An 18,863-nucleotide genomic window follows, 5' to 3' on the forward strand; every position below is an offset into this window, starting at 1 on the left:
AGGCATCTTGAGGTGCTTTTCCTGGCTTCCTCTCCAGCACTGATCCACAAAATACCTGGTGCTGAGTGAGACTCAGTAAACACCTGCTTAGGGGATATAAGATGTCAGTCATGAACTCCTCCAGAAACCCTCAGTGTCCAGGGAAGACAACAGCCAGTGTTGCTGTGGCAACCAGAGGAGAGTCACCATGTTTGGTCTGTTTTTAAGCCACCCCGTCTGGTCCCCATTAAGAATCTGTTCTGGCTTGCCAGGGGCTGCACAGGAGCACACCACCTCTGGGAAGACCCAGAAACAAGGACTAGCACCAAGACGGTGGCTGATTTCCACCTTGGCTGATGTGCGCAGACAGATGCTCACACGTCTGGCCTGCTGTTGCTCTATGTGAACTTGATATTGATCCTTCCAGAAAGGTTGGAAGGGTCTAGACACACATTATCTGTCCTGGGTCTGGAGTGAGGAGGGACTATGAGTGACCTCTTTCAGAGCTGGGACTCAAATCCAGCAGTGTGGCTGCTCTTTGAGTTCTAGCCCATGGGTACCACACCAGGACCGTCAGTGGCCTCTGTATCCTGTCCCCAACCCCCATCCCAGACCACCACAGCAGAAGGACCCTCCTCCAGGCTAGCCAGGACCACTAGCCACAGCTGGTCTTCTTAGTGAAGAGAAGAACTCCCCACTCTGCAGACTACTCCATGTTTTTCGACCTACCCCACTCCCCGCATCCCTTCCCTGGTGTTCTCACCTTACACTTCACTGAGAAGCAGCAGACAGGTGTGTTCCACATTTTCACCCCCAGGCCACAGACCTGCCTGCACCACACAGACTCTCTGCCTCCCTAGCATGAGGGTTGATGGCTCCAGCTCCTGTCTGGCACCTCCATGGGGCAGGCTCCCAGCAGAATCTCACTCAGCAGGAGTGACACAGCCACAGGTGGATGTCCTCAGAGGAGCTCTGGGTAGCTAAGAGGCCACATCACATCTAGGAACAAGGTTTCAGTGACAGTGCCCCTTCTCCTAACCTCTGCCTGGTAACTGTAGAGCTTCTATTTACACCTGCAGCAAGTCTGTCAAGCACAGCATTTGGTGGTGGATTCAGTCACACAGGACCAGCCAGGTGCTGTCTGAGGCATGGGGACAAACCAGTGAACAAGACAGAAAGTTTCAGCCATCGCAGAACTTAGATGGAGTGTGATGACACTGATCTCACACACACCCACACATATGTACAGTTGATTCAGCAGCCTTGAGTGCTATGGAGAAAGTCAGAGTTTGGAAAATGGAATGGAGGTGCTACAACAGAGCAGTCCCTCACCAGCTCTGCGTGACCTCCAATCCACAGTGGCTGGTACACCTGCCACCTGGCCAACTCCTCTTCTTGACGCTCACATCCCTTCCTAACTCGTGTGGGCCACCCCCAGTGCTCAGGACACTGAGGTAGATGTCACCACTGTTCTTTAACAGCTCAGCTCACTCCTTAACAGCTCTATCACCATGCAGAATCACAGTGAGCAGTGCATGGGTTTGCATTCTGCTTCTGATCACTCTACAAGGAAAAAACTAAGGCAAGACTTCTGTTTGCCAGTATCCAGCCAGAGCCTACTGCCAGAGTTTGGCACAGAAAGGGCCTCAGCAAGGATCTGCTGGAATAACCAATGGATTAATTACTTTAAAAAGTACTAGGTGCAAACCAAAGAATAGCCAAACAAAAGAACCTCAGGCAAGTTGCTTTCTTTCCCTGGGCTTTGGGGTTTTAGATAAAGGAACGCAATCATTTCTCTGCAGAATGTTAAGAAAAATAAAAAGATAAAGATTGTAAATATATAGAATCATATGGTTGTCACATAAAAAGCTACTTCAACACATGTATTTAAAATTTAACTCAGTAACTATGCACTGCATACCTACTCTGTATAAGACAATTATGAGACAGTTCCAGAGGTAACACTGGTACAACTGAGAGAGAGATAAGCTTCCTTCTGATAGCAGAGGAAATAAATACAGTTCTGAATTTCTTTTGTTCCTTATTTTCTTTGCCTCTCTAAGCATCTATGCTCAAATTTTTTAAACATTATTTAAAAAAGCAATAGCATAGGAAAACACTCAGGCTTGACTCCATGTCCACTGCCACCTCCGTGACCTCAGGCAAAACCAATAAACCTCCTTGAACCTCAGCCTCCTGCTCTGACAAATGAGGACTGCTGTGAGAACTTACTAAGATCACGGGTGTGAGAAGCTGGCAGTGTCAGGCCCTGAGCAGGACTGGAATTAAAATACTGCAGGCATGCCTCTGGAAGCTTTGAGGACCAGTCAGTCCTGCCCAGTTCCTCCGTGGTCCTGGTCCCAGAATGCACCAGGCAGAACTAACCTCCACTGTGACAAAAGTCAAGGAACCTGATAGAACCAAAGAGAATCCTCCTCCCTCAAGCCCTCACCGTAAGAGGCTGCCTGTGTAGAAATGGCACAACAGCAAGCAACCAAGCAATCCGAGAAAATGCCTTTGTCACACATAAATAAGCAGCAAGAACAAAGGCATGGCTCAAACGGGTCCTGGAAGTGAGGTGGCAGTCCGATCACCTGATGGCATTTTTTAGAACCCGAGCTAAACATCAAGTAAGAATTACAAACAGGATAAATGACTTGCTGGAGAAATAGGCTATTTTAATAAGGAGACTATCAGGCATTTCCATGCATACTAAGCCCTTGGCATTCAGAGTGACATTTTCTTTCTGGAAGCTCCTAAGCCTGACTATAAGTCAAGTTAGAAAGATTAAAAGTAATTGACAATGCTACAGTTTCAAAAAATAGAAAGAAAAGAGAGACAGACTGGGTCCCTATAGCTAGCATCCAACCACAGCGTCTGAGTCAGAATTTACACTCAATAAGTATTGAACTTGGGATGGACAGGGAGGGTGAGAAGCTGGGGGAGGAAGAAGGGATAAATTCAGACCTCAAGCTGAACTCTTTCAGGTCTGCTTGATAATCAATATTAAACACTCCTCTGGCAAAACAGGACTGGTCCCTGGGAGAAATAGATGTGAACTTGCAGAGCTGCAGGTGGATGTGTGGAATGGAATCTCTGTCCCCGTCAACACCCCTGCTGACCCCAAGCACCAGAAGAGGTGGCGGCGACTGCATTCATAATTTCATGTAACGAGGGATAAAGAAAGAGCAGGCTCCTTATACTCCATCACTTCTTGACTCCATCACTTCTTGAATCAAAAACAAAGATGGGAGGATTAACACTTTGCTATTTGAAAGTACCACTTAATCTGCTCAGAAGGTTACAGTGAGCTACCTACTTGCAAATTAAATATCCAGGTGCTGAAAACACAAATCATTTCACTCCACTTTTCATTTTTGTGGGGCTTTTTGGAAAAAAAACCCTGACTTTTGGCTAGGAAACACTTTGATAATTACCAGTTCATACCACTTAATACACAAAGTGACATTTAAGAGCTTCTGCCGGGAGCCTTCCTTCCCACTGCCCACCCACATCCCCCATCCTTAGACAGAGTGGCACATTTTAATTTATCACCCTTGGCCTTCTGATTAGGGAATTAAGCTCAAATGAAGAAGGCTGCACAAAGCTTAATCAACCCAGAAAGCCAGAAATAGATTAACAAGGCCTGATTCGACAGTGCCAGGTCGTTCCTGTGTGTGAGGCTCCAGGTCTGATTGTTCACAGGGCTAGGAAGGAGACCCTTTCAAGCAGGCCACAGCCTCCTCCGTCCAGGATACTGAGGGATAGAAAGCAGGATACAGGCACTCAAGGAAAGATGGCAGAAAGCCACATGGCTGACAGATTCCACGTGGCACTGGTGGTGCAGGGGCTTCTTTGTCCCAACATGCCTGGGCCTGGGGAGACCCCTGCACTTCACACTCAGGCAGTGTCCACAGGTGGGGATCCAATCAGGGACAGAGGGTAACAGGAGCCTGGGCAAACTGAAAAGATGGGTGTATCCCATACAGGAAGGGGGGTTCTTAAAAGGGCAAAACCTGGAGGATGTCTGCAGACCACTGATCTCCAGGTCCCCTTCTCCTTGGAGAAGCTCCTTGCTTTACTTTCACTTGCCCCAATAAATCTTTGCTAAACTCTCACGGTTCTCCTGCCTCTTAAAATTCTTTGTCTGGCAGAGAAAAAGAGCCCCTAGCCCTCGACGGTAACACTGCCACTCAGCTCACAAAGTGCCTGAGTCAGACTCACTACAGCTTTCCTCCCGGCCCAGGAAGCAGTCGCTCCTAAGGAGGAAAATGCAGAGCTCTTCTGGCTCGACTTGTGTCCATCTCTATGTGGCACAGGACACTGGATGCAGGACCAGGCAGAGCTGTTTTCAATGTCCCAGAGACAGACCAAAGGGACTGATAGTCATCTGAACTCCTCTCTTTAGTATCTGCTGAGCTGACCCCAGGCTCAGAGCAACTATCACCATAAGGACACTCTGCCATCAGGTGTATTTCACAACATTGGAGATTATGGTCTCCTAAAACATTGGGGTTTGGTGAGAAGAGGAAACTGAGGTTCTGAGAATTTCTGCAAAATCTAATGTTTGTCTAATTGAGACCAAACAAAGAATCTTTTTTTTTTGGTAGTACCAGGATTTGAACTCAGAGCTTAGCACTTCCTAGGTAGGAGCTCTAACACTTCAGCCACACCTTTAGCTTCCAAGATGAAATAGTGAAAAAGCTGTTTTTTATTCCACTAGATGTATAATGACAGGTAAACCTCTTAGCCTGGCTGAGCCTAGTTCTTCAATTATCAAACACCAAAAATAAGAACCAGCTGGGCACCGATGTCTCACACCTGTAATCCTAGCAACTCAGGAGGCAAAGATCAGGAGGATCGCAGTTCGAAGCCAGCCTGACCCTATCTCAAAAAACCCTTCACACACACACACAAAAAGGCTGGTGGAGTGGCTCAAAGTGTAGGTCCTGAGTTCAAACACCAGTACTTAAAAAAAAAGAAAAAAGAACCAAATTAAATAAGGTGTAAGAAGGACACTGCACATTTTTAGTATCATTAAAAATAAAGCATTTTTAGATTATCAGCATCATGACTTCCAGATCCACAGACATGACCCCCATGGGTGATGAAGCTAGGTATCCTGATACAGAATGAGAAGGCTTCCTGTAAATGGAACCCACCTCGAGGGGTTCCCATGTGTCTCTGTTACGAATAATCGGCAGTATAACAAGAAAGGCAATCAGATACAGCCAAAGTAGTAATCCAATCTGGAGTGGATGAGCCAGCCTCGCCCGAGCTCAGTCTCTGACTGGATTAATTTATCTGTGATTGCGCCCTTGGCTCAACCCAGACCTCAGAGTGTGATCTAGACTTTCACGCACACTGTCTGGGAAAAAATCAGAACTACCCAGGCCTATGAGGAGAAAGGAAAACAGGATTTGAAAAAACTAAGAGGAGCAACAGAAAATAGACACAGAATGGAGGCACAGATAAGGAGGCTGTCAGAGACTTCAACAAAACTACATTTACTATGTGTGAGGAACAAGCAAAAGACTGAGACTTTTTACAGACAACAGGAAACAGAAAAGGAAACCTAATAAAGTCAACTGTAGGACAATGATGGCAGAGTGAATTTAACTAAGATATATTGTAAGCATTTTGGTAATTGTCACAATGGACCCCAGCACAAGAATAAGGAAGAAAAATTTTAAAACGTCATCTGCAAATGCTTATCCAAAAGAAGGAAGGAGAGCCCACGCTGATGAAATGTATCTAGTGTGGTTGGCCAGTAGACTGACCACGTGCCTGACCAGGAGAAACTGGGGGCAGTGTAGCAGCCTCAGGCCCTGGACGCTGGTGCCAGACCGCCTGGTTTTGAAACTTTGCCTGGCTATTTAGTAGTGTGTGCCCTTGGGCAAGTTACTTAACCTTGAGAGTCCTCACTGTACCACAAGACCTGCTGCAAAGGATTTGTAAGAGAATTCTGAGTGGGTTTTGTAATGTTCTTAAGTCAGTGTCTGGCACGAAGTTCTGTTGTACTGCAGTACAATGGAAGTCCTCACTAAACGAACAAAACTGAATTCAGTTCAGCAAACCATCCCAGCCCCTGGCCTGGCCTCTTCCTCCAGCTCCCTCTTCTCTGTTTTTCTGTGCTTGATATGCAGCCTTCACTTTCATCACCCTCAGCCACTTTCATTCCACCAAATCATCCTGCTCATTCCATCTTTGCACCTGTCCCTTTCTTCCCTGTCTGAAAATCCTTTCCTCCTTTCATCCACTTGGAAAACTTCTACACCAGCATGAAGAACTGCATCACCCCCTCTGGGGAGTGCTCTATGACTCCCTAGCATGCTTCTGCGCTCTGCCACCCTGATCCTCCCCTTAGCAAACCCATGTTTGTGTCTGGCTTTGTGCCTGTGTTCCCACCAGACTGGATCACCACAGATCAGGAACTACATGATCTAAACGCCATAGATTAGGAACTACATCCTAAACGCCACCTCTGGTCCTTAGTAAAAATCTGAGTGTCCATAGAACTGACTGAAGGAAAGAAGGACCCTTCATGTTTGCTCTTCTGCCACTGTGTAAGAAGAATGGGACTTAGCAGTCTTACTCTTCTAAATGTTGAAGCATGCTCCCGGGGTCCTCAGAGGTCAGGATGGCCACCATTTGGTCATTAAGGGAAAGGTCCTCACTCATGCCATCAGCCGAGGCAAACGGTGACAGTTCCAGCTTGCTCTCAGGGTGCTGAACCTGCAGGAGAAGTGCAGAAATAACTGAGTGGGACATTTCAAGGATACCAAATTCTGGGACAGTTTGGAGGGAAGAAGGGGACCCTGTGGACAGGTACACTCAGACAAGCCACTGCACCTGTGTCAGTGGACCTGACCAGCCTGCCCTTGTGGGCAGGTGCACTCAGAAAATTCACTGCACCTCCCTAGGTCTCCACAGTCTCATCAAAGAAAGGAACACTAATTCCAATAGCTGTGAACAGAGGTGTTGTGTGGATAAAATGAAGCAGAGGACAGAAAGGCCTTCTTAACCTCTAAAAACCTCTAAAAATCCCTCACTACTGTCTATCATCATCAGGTAGAGTGGAAATTCGTAACTGGTACTGTGGACCCCAACATCCAACAGTCTGGCTGGTTTCTAATCAAAGCATAGGATTATATGATGAAGGGACATTAATGATAATTCAGCCCAAATGTGGAAAGATGCAATTATTTGTCTTGTCCCTAAGATCACTAACTCACAGAAATGAGTGACAGCTGTGGGTAATAGCTAAGAATTTTTGTCCCTGTGCCAGGTGTTATTCTGGTGGTTTTGCAGGTGTTATATCATAAAACTGTCACAACAACAAGGTGTCAGTTCCCCCACTTTGCAAGTAAGGAAGCCAAGGTTCAGAGCAGCAAATGGAAGTCACAGGGCTGCTGCTTACAACACATTGTCTCACTGGACACCACCCTGGGGGCAGAAAAATGGGGAAAGGGGTCTTTCATTCTGAGCTGCTGGGAGAAGGAGCCCTGCAGGGTCTTCAGGCTTTAAACCATCCACACTGTGCCCTTCCCTAGCAGCTGTGACTGTCGGCCTTAACTTCTGGAAATCGACTCCTGTAACAGGGTGTCCTCCGTCCTCCTGACAGACGACCGCTTGTGGACAACGTGCACAAGGTCTGATGACGTGGGCGGTTTCTCTTCCCCTCACTTTTGCCTTCCAAGGAGATGTGGACTGACATCACTTTGAACTGGCAATGCTCCCCTCCAGGAGGCAGGGACAGATGAGCAATGGCCCCAGAAGCTGGGACAGGACTTCCTGCCTGGGGAGGGAGTCCCCAGAAGCTAGGCTGCAGGCTAGGCTTGGCCATTTCAGCAAGCTGCTCAACCTCATAGACTTCAGTTTCCTCTACACAAGGTGACAGAGAGGGGTGGCAGGTGTTCCTTACAAGGCTTGGGACCTGTGGTGACCTGAGTCACAGGAGCTCCAATCTCCCATATCCCCAAAGGGACAAACCGACCTGCCAAGGATCCCCCTCCCACCAGTGCCCTCTGGTCACAATTTCTCCAAGCTCATCTTGCTCAGTGACCTGAGCCTGGCCTTTCTCCCTTATACTCCACCCATCACTGGTGAGCACCACCACCGCTTCATCCATGTATGGAGTGTCTTTCAGGCGGGTTCCATCAGCCAGGGGATCATAGCAGACACCGCACCCCTTGCCCTGGCCACTGCAGTGCCCACCACCCGGAGACCCACAGCCAACACCTACACACCTTCCCTGAAGACTAATGTGGGAAGGGGGGTGTGGATAGGTTTCCCAGCCCCACCCTCGGGTGGAACAACCCAGAGGCTGGTTCTGTACTGTCTCCAGTGTCCCCAGGCAGGACTCGTCTCCAGGTGCCCACTGTGGCACCTGAGCACAAGTCTCTCTTTGTTAGCTGCCCTTCCCTGCTCCACCACCATCATTTCCTGGTATCGTGTCTCAAGTAAACCACTTGAGTTTGAATCCTGATCTCAAGATGTGCTCCTGTGGGAACCCAGACTAAGAGCTTGAGGGGTTCACAGTCAGGTCTAACTTTTATTTATATGTGCAGGACAAGGAGGGTAGGTCTACTGAAGAAAGTGTGGACCCAGAGAGAGAGAGAGAATGAGAGAGAGAGAGAGACTCCCCCAGCCTACCAGAATAAGGGCAGTGATGACTTTCAGGGAAAGTGATGCTCAAGCTTAGACTTAAAGGATGGGTGAGAATTGTGCTGACTGAAAGAGGAGAGAACTGGAAGAGTACACGGTGTGAGCAGGCGCTCTGCACTCTTGGGAATTCTGGGCCGCTAGGTGTGGCCACAAGGTGGAGTGGAAAGGGCCTGAGACTGGCAGGAAAGGGGCAACTTCACAAGCCAGGAGAGGCGTGGGCTTCACGCTGAGGATGACAGTCAGCCACCAAAGGCTACTCAGAAGAGAATGTCTAACAGGGCCTGGATTGGAGGTGACAGGAATACACCTGTGCTACAGGTGGGGTGCTAGATTGAAGGGGACTTCACACCTGTCGCTAGTTAAAATCATCCAAGGAGCCAAATACAGAATCAGCAATGACTGGATAAAGAAAGCAGAGTACATATACACAGTGGAATAGTATTCAGCCCCAAAAGATCATACACTGTCCCCACAGGTGGAATAAGCCAGCACAGAAAGACAAGAATTGAGTGCTCTCATGCACAGGTGCAATCTAAAACACTTGAGAAGCAGAGAGTAGAATGATGGCCACCAAGGCTGAGGAGGGCAGAGAGCAGGGAATGGGAGAGGTTGGTCAACATTACGGAGAGCAGGAAGAACAAGCACCACTGCTCTGTTGCACAGGACGGAGACTAGTCAACAGGAATGCACTGTACTTTGCAAAAGAGCTGAAAGAAAAGATTTCCCCACACAGAGAAATGGTTGTTCAAGGTGATAGCTGTGCTCATGACCCTGACTTGGTCATCACATACTGTGCACATGATCAACAAACCACACTGCACCCCATAAATATGTACAATTATTATGTAGCAGGGAGGAGGACCACAGAGAAACAGATTGGCCTGTGTTCTGAAAAAGTAGCAGTGGGGAAGGGATGGTAGAGCAGAGAGACAAAGCCTAAAGAGTCCAAACAGGAAGAAGGTCACGTAGCACTAGGGGTAGAGGGACACTAGGGTGAAGTAGCCTATAGAATTGCATGTAACCATATGTGGGTCAAACCTTACTTTTAAAATTTTATTGCCTCTTTAACCTGCTCGCAAGAGTACATAAGGTGAGACCCCTTTGTTCTCGGGGCTCAGCCTTTGGACACGAGTCCACTGAGTCTGTGCTGGCACAATAAAGTGTTGCTTCCTCGCCTCAGAGTCCTGTGTCTCTGTTCAAGTTTCCCATAACTTTTCTTGGGGGCTTGTTGCCAGGATTGCAGACTGGGATTTTTTTCATCTCTCTTGTCACCGGGGTGCGTCCCTGGACCACTGGGAGATGTGATCCCCCCAGGCACCAATGGACAGCTTGATCTGGAGGAGGGATTTGTGCTCCTAGAGAGTCTGGGTGAGGGCCCTGGATGCACAACGGAACCCAGTGAGGCACAGGAACCAGCAAGGGGAGCCCCGCCCATCAGACTGGTAAGAACCCAGGTTCAAATAACAGCCCTGCCTTTGGGAGGCAGAAGGGGAGACTGATCACCTCCCAGAGACCCCTAATAACCACCTCTTGGGGTGAAACCATGTCTCCCAGGTTCAGGGAGCAGAGTGGAAGTACTGTGCTGTGTGAAAGTGCAAGCTGAGAAGCAGCTAAGCTGCAAAGCAAGTGAGGAGTCCCAATCCACAGGTCTGTGGTGAACTCATATGGTCAAGGGTGAGCCCTAAGAGGTCCTCTGGCCCGGGATTTATACAGACTCACGATGGCTAAATCCTCGTGAGGGGAGTGGCCGAAGAAGGAGAAGCAAGTGAGGACTCTGTGTAGGTGCATTTCCTGGCTGGGCAACCATGTCCAGGTGACCAATAAGGGGTACTCCCTTGTGTGTCAGAGAAGAGGACCCCTTTACCTCTTCTCCAAAACTCCTCCGTCTCTGTGTCTGTCTTGCCATCTGGTAAAGGGAGGAAATGGGTAGAAATCAGAGTAAAAACACCACCTTGGAGTGTATGGTTAAGAACTTTAAAAATGGATTTAATGGAGACTATGGAGTTAACTCAACTCCTAACAAGCCTAAGGTCCTTTTGTGAAGTAGATTGGCCTGCTTTTGGTGTAGGGTGGTCCCCAGAAGGGTCACTAGATAAACTGTGGTTAATGAAGTTTATAGGGTAATTGTAGGAAAGCCTGGGCACCCAGAACAATTTCCCTATATTGATTGCTGGTCCTCAGCCAGCCCACATGGCTAAGGCCACGTCTGGAAGAGTCCTGTAGAGTTATGGTAGCTAGGGTGGCTGCAACTTCTGAGTGTAGGGAGAAAACAAAGGAGCCTCTACTATAGGCTGAGGAGCCTGAGGAAATACTCCCACCCTATGTGCCTCTTTATTCACCTCTGCCACCAGTGCCCAGTTCTGCACCCCTGCCTCCAATATCAGATGGGAGAGCCCAAGGGACAATCATACCTGTAAAATATGATTCAGAAGCCTTGGGGACCTCGACCCCTCTGACCCCCCCTGAGTTCAAGGGACCCCATACCCACTCCAAGTCTGCCAGTGCTCACTCCACATCCCCCACTTGCTTGAGAGCATCTAACCGGTCTTGGTGAGGACCCCTCCTCTTCTCAGACTCTTGCTGCCCGGCAGATGCTCCTGAGGGAGGCCAGAGCCTCATGTATTATGACCAGGAAGGCCAAATACAAGGAGGAGGATGGGTATTTGTCTATCAGCCCTTTGCCACCACAGACCTCCTCAACTGGAAACATTATACCCCCTGCTTCACAGAAAAGCCTCAGTATCTGATTGATTTAATGCAGTCTATCATCCAGACTCAGAAACTCATCTGGACAGACTGTCACTAGCTACTCCTGACTCTATTCAATACCAAAGAGTGGCACTGTGTAACGCTGGCAGCTCTAAAGTGGCTAGAAGTTCATGCCCCTGAGGGCACCCAAGTGTGAGCCCAGGCCCAGTTCCCTAAAGAAGACCCCCCCACTGGAATCCCAACAATACCCGAGATTACCAGCAACTTGAATGGTATCAGGAGGCATTACTGGGGGCATGAAGGAGGGAGGAGAAAAGGCCATGAACATAAGCAAAACATGGGAGGTCCTCCAAGGGCCAGATGAGAGTCCCAGCCAGTTCTATGAGCGTTTGTGTGAGGCCTTCCATTTGTACACTCCCTTTTGACCTGGAGCCACTGAAAACCAGCAGATGATCAACACCACTTTTGTTAGCCAGGCCCAGGGAGACATAAGGTGAAAATTGCAGAAACTGGAAGGTTTCACTGGAATGAACGCCAGCCAGCTTTTGGAGGTGGCAATAAAGGTTTCTGTCAATCGAGATCACGAGGCTAAGCAGGAGGCCAACGGGAAGATGAAAAGAAAAGTGGACCTCCTTGCAGCAGCCCTTGCTGGACAGTCAGGTGGGTCCTGGTGAGCTAAACCAGGCAGAGGCAGAGGCAATACCCGAAGATGACAGATGCCCCCAGGTCATCCCTGCCCTTGGGAGGAACTAGGGCAAAATCAATGTGCCTACTGTTTTCAGGAAGGACACTGGAAGAATGAATGCCCCCAATAGGTCAGGGACTCCCACAAGGCCCCCGAGACCAGAGGGGGAATGTCGAAGAAAAACATTGCCCCACCCGCAGTGGAGCCAGCCCCTGGGAGGAAAACACTGTTGGTCTGGCAGGCCTGGAAGGCTATGAGGAGGAATAGGACAGATTGGGCTCCATTCTACTGGGCCCCCAGGAGCCCACGATCCATAAGAAAATAGGGGGCCACCCCATCGATCTCATGGTAGACATGGGTGCAGATCATTCAGTTGTGACCCAACCAGTGGGCCCTCTTTCCAACAAGCATACAACTATTATTGGGGCTACAGGGGACCAGGTCTGCCACCCCTTCTTAATGGCTAGACAATGCAATCTTGGGAATCATGAAGTAAGGCATGAATTCTTCTATTTCCCATTGCCCAGTGGGCCTGATGGGCAGGGACTTGTTATGCAAACTGAGGACACATCAGATAACTTTTGATTCGGATGGCACAGCAGCCTTAAAGTTGAGAGGATCTGAGGCAAAGACTCTAATCCTCACAGTTGCACAAGGAGAGGAATGGTAGCTCTATACTCCTGAAGGGAGGCCTCTTGAGGTTTCTGAGCTTGGCTTCAAGATTCCAGGTGTACAGGCTGAAGACAACCCCCCAGCTCAGGTCTGAAATGTGCCCCCAGTAGTGGTGGAACTAAAGCCAGGAGTCACCCCCATCAGCCAGAAACAGTACTTCATTCCTCACAAGGCCCAGGTCAGAATTCAAAAACACTCTTAAAATATGTGATCCTCTGACCTTGTCAGTCATCCAGGAACACTCCCCTATTACCAGTCCAGAAACCGGGGACTGAGGATTTCAGGCCAGTTCAGGACCTCCAGGCAGTAAATTCAGCAACTGCCACTTTGCATCTTGGAGTCCCAAATCCATACATGCTTTCAGGCCTTGTCCCAGCTGAGGTAAAGTTCTTTACCTGCCTAGATCTTAAACACGAATTCTTCTGCATCCACCTGGCCCCACAGAGCCAGCCTATTTTTGCCTTCCAATGGGAAAATCCCAACACTGGGGAAAGGAGACAAATAACCCGGATTCGGTTGCCACAAGGTTTCAAAAATTCACCCACTATTTTCAGAACCACCTTGGAATCTGACCTAAAGCCATCTCAGCTGACCAGCATGGCTGCACTCTCTTCCAGTATGTAGATGACCTCCTGCTGGCTGGACCAACTCAAGAGGACTGTATGAAAGGGACATGCCTTTTCCTTTCTCTTTTATGGGAAGCAGAATACAAAAAGTCTCTAGAGAAAAGGCCCAGATTTGCAAAAACCACTGGCAAACACCTCAATTTTCACCTGTCCCAGGGGAAATGCAGGCTCAGCCCTGAGAGGAAACAGGCTGTATGTTCCATCCCAGTCCCTAAGACTTGCCAGCAAATTATAGTTTTGGGAACCTGCAGGTTTCTGTCAAATTTGGATTCCTAACTAGTCTCTCTTGACCAAACCCCTCTATGAAGCCACAAAAGGGGGTGAATGTGAGCCTTTGGTATGGGGGAACGAGCAAGAGCAAGCCTCTAAAGAAATCAAGAAGGCACTCACCAGTGCCCCTGCTCTAGGCCTGCAGGATGTGATGAAGCCATTTTTCCTGTATGTCCACGAGTGAAAGTGAACAGCTATTGGGGTCCTGATTCAGTTACTGGGCTCCTGGCACCGTCTGGTGGCTTACTTGTCAAAACATTTGATGCTGTTTCCTGGGGCTGGCCACCTTGCCTGCATGCCCTAGCAGCCACCGCCACCCTGGTGACAGAAGAAGACAAGCTCACCCTAGGGCAGGAACTCACAGTCCAGGTTCCCCATTCTGTCCTGACACTCATGGAGTATAAGGGAAATTACTGGCTGACTAACTCTCAGGTGGTCAAATACCAGACTATGTTACATGAAAACCCGTGCATCCAGCTGGAGATTATTAAGACTCTAAACCTGGGAACTCTATTGCTAATTGACTCAGGCCCCCCTTCCCCCACAGCATGACTGCTCAGAAGTTACGGATGAAGTTTTCTGGAGCCAGCCAGATCTAACGATCAGCCAATTGGCAATCTGGATGTTGAATATTTCACAGATGGCAGCAGTTTCGTCCAGGATGGCACACGCTTTGCTGGGTAAGCAGTGGTGACCTTGGACTCAGTTACTGAGGCTCACTCACTGCTGGTAGAGTGAACTTGTCACCCTTATGTGGGCACTCCAACTCACTGCACGAGTACGAGTAAACATCTACGCTGACTCTAAATATGCCTTCATAACCACTCATGTCCATGGAGACTTATATAAAGAGAGGGGACTCGTTAACTCGGGAGGAAAAAGTATCAAGCATGGGCAGGAAATCTTTGAACTGCTAGATGCTGTATGGGCCCCTAAATGGGTGGCAGTTATGCACCAGAAAGGAGATGCAACAATTGCCCAGGGAAACAGGAAAGCTGACAGAGGCCAAACAAGTGGCCTTCACAAGGGGACCAACCCCAAATGTCCTGATGGCTTTGTTCCTTTGCCCCTTATCTGAATGAGACCCACAGTACACACCACAAGTAAGACTGAGGAGGGAAATTTTCTACCAAACAGATGGTGGATGTTTACTGATGGCCACATTGCCATACCTGAGTAACTGGCCCTTATATTTGTCAAGCAGTTCCACAAAGGAACTCACTCAGGGCTAACAGCCCTCGAGACCACCCTGGCCCAGCATTTTTATGTCCCCAAGCTCTCCAGCAGAAGTAAGGCCGTATGTGAGAGATGTAGTCTAGGTGCTAAAAATAAGCCCAGACAAGGGCCAAAAGTTCCCCTCAGGTACAGAGCATTGGTGGAACTCCTCTTGAAAACTTGATTGTGGACTTCACTGAAATGCCACAAGCTCGAGGATGCAAATATCCATTGGTGTTCATTTGTACCTTCTCAGGATGGGAAGTTCCCCAAATGAACTGAAAATGCCCAGGAGGTGGCCAGATGTCTGTTAAAGGAAATCATCCCTCAGTTTGGAATACCTGTGTCAATTGGATCAGATAATGGACCAGCCTTTGTAGCAGAGGTGACACAGCTAATGGTTAAGGACTTAGGAATCATCTGGAAGTTGCATATGGCCTACTGCCCGCAGAGTTCAGGAAAAGTGGAGCACATAAGGAGGGCATAAGGAGGGACCTTAAGGAAACAGGTGACTTCACCTGGAGGCAGCAGATGTAGGGCCTCGGGTTGACTCTCTGAAAGATCAATGACTAGGTATGGGAGAGACTTCCTGTCAGCCTGACAACTCCCACGCAACCTTACAGGCCAGGGGTTGCCATCTGGATAAAGGAATGGAATGTCCAACCATTAAAGCCTCACTGGACAGGCCCTTTTGTTGTTATTTTGTCTACCCCCACTGCAGTTAAAGTAGCAGAGATAGCTCCTTGGCCCCATGACAGCCAAGTCAAGCCAGCTTCTTGAGTGGAAGTGTATCCCCAATCTGGCTTCACCATGTAGGATCACCCTCCAGAACATCAGCATCCCCCTCAACAGGACTCTGCTTCCCAGGAAACAACAGGGGACCACAAACAACAAAATGACAGCACTACTCTAGTCTATGCACAATGGAAGCTCAAAAATGGGATGTACCTGTTTTCCTCTACACACTTGGACTCTTACTATTTGGACTGGCTCTTGCAAGGTTATAACATGTGATGAATGTTTTAAGAGAGCCTTTGCTGGGACCACTGCACAGCCATACTTTGTATCATACACCTGCCAACAGGATGGATGTTACATCAGCTCATATACTGCTCAGGTTTGCGAGGTTGTTGGTAGGCGATACTGGAAGTCCCAGAGTAAGGGGAACAATGCAGGCACTATTTGTCATGGAAAGTGGGGAGAATGGGTCTGCTGATGTACTTGGGATACTGGGGAAGCTCTGGAAGTCGGGGGAGTCCAGGACACAGCTTGTTACAGAGACAGCACACCGGGTGTCAGAGGTACTCTCACCCAGACTGGTGTCAGCTGCCACTCAAAGCACTGGGCCACTGTATAATAAAATCAGAGATGAATTAGGCAAAGGATTGGACCTCCTGACAATAGAAAAAATCTTTTTGTAGACCTGACAATAGAAAAAAATCTTTTTGTAGACCTGGCAGAGAGGATTGCTAAAGAACTAAATGTCTCAAACTGCTGGGTGTGCAGAGATACCCTCATGAGTGAGGAATGGCCTTGGAAAGGGACTGTTTTAAATGCTTGCCAACTTTTATTGTGGCATCAATAAATAACTAGATAAGAGAATAATGACCTCAGTCCTGGATCCCCACATCGGAGGTAACTGGGGAAAAATGTATCAAAAGAAATGGGTCAGAGTATGAAAAGTGGGTGGGGAAAACCCCTTATAAAGGGGTACTCTGTTGGAATGGAACTAATTTAACGTGGTGGCCCAATGAGCCAAAATGGTACTGGACATTGCCCCCTTTGGAAAACTGTTCCCAAATGATTCTCCAACCAGTGACAGTCTCTTAAATTGTTCTACTACCAGCAAGACAAACCCATTCCAAGGAATCCCTAAAATTGGCAAATATTGGAATAACCTCACCAATACTGACCCTGGGTGGTGGAGGGCATTGGATGGGTTATTCTGGATATGTGGGAAACGAGTTTATACTGAACTCCCTAGGACTTGGAAGGGAGCTGTACTATAGGAGTTATCCAGCCTGGGTTCTTCCTCTTGCCCAGTCTCCAAGGGGAACATCTAAGAGTTCCCCTTTATGGAACTCTGGGGCCCAGAATAAAAAGGGACCTCGAGGTGGGGGGCCAACAGAGATGGGGAGAAGACGAATGGCCTTCGCAGAGGATTATTGAGACCTATGGACCAGCCACCTGGGCACAGGATGGGAGCTGCAGTTACCAGACTCCTATCTATATGTTCAACCGAATCATTACGTTACAGGCAGTCACATAAACTATTACCAACCAGACTGCCTCTGCCCTAGCACTACTGGCCAAGCAACAGACCCAAATGTGAGCCACAAATATCAGAATCACCTGGCCTTGGATTATCTTTTAGCTGAGGAGGGGGGAGTATGTGGCAAGTTCAACTGATCAAACTGTTGCCTCCACATAGGTGACAACAGTCAAGCAGTATCGGAAATTGCCACTAATATTAGAAAGATGGCACATATACCCCTACAGGTGTGAAAAGGATGGGACTCAGACAGTCTGTTTGGCAGGTGGTTCTCTGCCTTGGGATAGGAGCAGTGGGTCTAATCTTGGGAGTGTGTCTGATGTTACCCTGCCTGGTTCCCCTGGTATTGCAGTCTATCAGGCCCACACAGAGAAATGGTTGTTCGAGGTGATGGCTGTGCTCGTGACCCTGACTTGGTCATCACACACTGTGCACATGATCAACAAACCACACTGTACCCCATAAGTATGTACAATTATTATGTAGCAGGGAGGAGGACCAGAGAGAAATAGACAGGCCTGTGTTCTGAAAAAGTAGCAGTGGGGGAAAGGATGGCATGGCAGAGAGATAAAACCTAAAGAATCTAAACGTGAAGAAGGTCACATGGCACTGGGGTAGAGGGGCACTTAGCACTAGGGTGAAGTAGCCTATAGAACTGCATATAGCCATATATGGGTTAAACCTTGTCTTTTTTATTTTACTGCTTCTGTAACCTGCTTACAAGAGTCCTTAAGGTGAGACCCCTTTGTTCTTGGGGCTCAGCCATTGGACACGAGTCCGCTGAGTCTGTGCTGGCACAATAAAGTGTTGCTTTCTCGCCTCAGACTCCCGTGTCTCTGTTCAAGTTTCCCATAACATTTATGTATCCATAAAAATTAAATTAAAATGTACAGAACAATCATCCAGGAACCTTTCATGAAGGACTAGTGATTGGGACGAACCCAGGGCAAGTGAATCCATCTCTGGGGATCCCAAGGGTAAGCATTTGTCCCCAGCTAGGGCCCCGGCTAGATGTAGCATCAGTCCAGGTTTGAGACCCACCAGGCTGGAAGATGAATACCCACCTCACACCACCAACAAGCAAACCACCTTGGGAGTGAGACTCACCCAGCATCTGTCCAGCACACTTCTCTGTAGACACTGACACCGTGCCATGAGGAAAAGTGTTACCCAAGTCAGCACCAGGGAGATGAGAAAGGCAACGAAGAAGCCTGCAGCATGGAGACCATGGTTGGGCAGAACCTGCAGGGACATAAGAGAGTGAGGTTCCCTCATGGTTGCACTGCCCATCTCCCAAGTCAGGCAGAAGACCTAGGATCTCAGGAGAAGGCACAGAGTCAGGAAGACACATATGGGTGGGGACCCAGCTCTTCCAGCGGTGGGCTGGTTTCCTGGGGGCCCTCACCAGCCTCCTCTGAGCCTGAGTTTTCACACAGTGTTGAAAGGACTGGTGCTTCAAGGAGTGACAGGTAAAGACGTGCATACAGTAGGGCCATGTAGCCCCCAACCTGTGGTGTCACAGGCATTCAAGAATGCTAAATTCTCAAACTGAAGATGCACCAATCTAAGGCCATATTAGGAATCTGGGCAATTTTCCAACAGCGAGGGGAAGAATTTTGCAGAGGCTGGGGAGAGACCTGAATATGGTCTACCAGCCCCGCTAAAGGAGGACTCTGCATCAGAGGTGTAGCCAAGACCATAGGGGCACACAGAGGATCCACGTGGCAGGGACGCCCCACTGAAGCTCCAGGCACTGACAGGTAGCAGG

At 48.6% G+C, this 18,863-nt stretch overlaps 1 protein-coding gene across 6 annotated transcripts in view; it reads right to left on the reverse strand.

Moving 5' to 3' along the window:
- Evc2 (EvC ciliary complex subunit 2) overlaps window positions 1-18,863 on the reverse strand; it is a 112,005-nt gene that overhangs the window by 63,382 nt on the left and 29,760 nt on the right. For all 6 annotated transcript variants that reach the window (XM_074042646.1, XM_074042647.1, XM_074042645.1 and 3 more), the window contains 2 exons: window positions 18,203-18,337; window positions 6,575-6,714 (listed from right to left, as the gene is read on the reverse strand). In XM_074042646.1, the coding sequence (XP_073898747.1) occupies window positions 6,575-6,714; window positions 18,203-18,337 (275 nt within the window). The remainder of the gene's footprint in view (window positions 1-6,574; window positions 6,715-18,202; window positions 18,338-18,863) is intronic.

Source organism: Castor canadensis, chromosome 9 (genome assembly GCF_047511655.1).
Source record: "Castor canadensis chromosome 9, mCasCan1.hap1v2, whole genome shotgun sequence".
Lineage (NCBI taxonomy): Eukaryota > Metazoa > Chordata > Mammalia > Rodentia > Castoridae > Castor > Castor canadensis.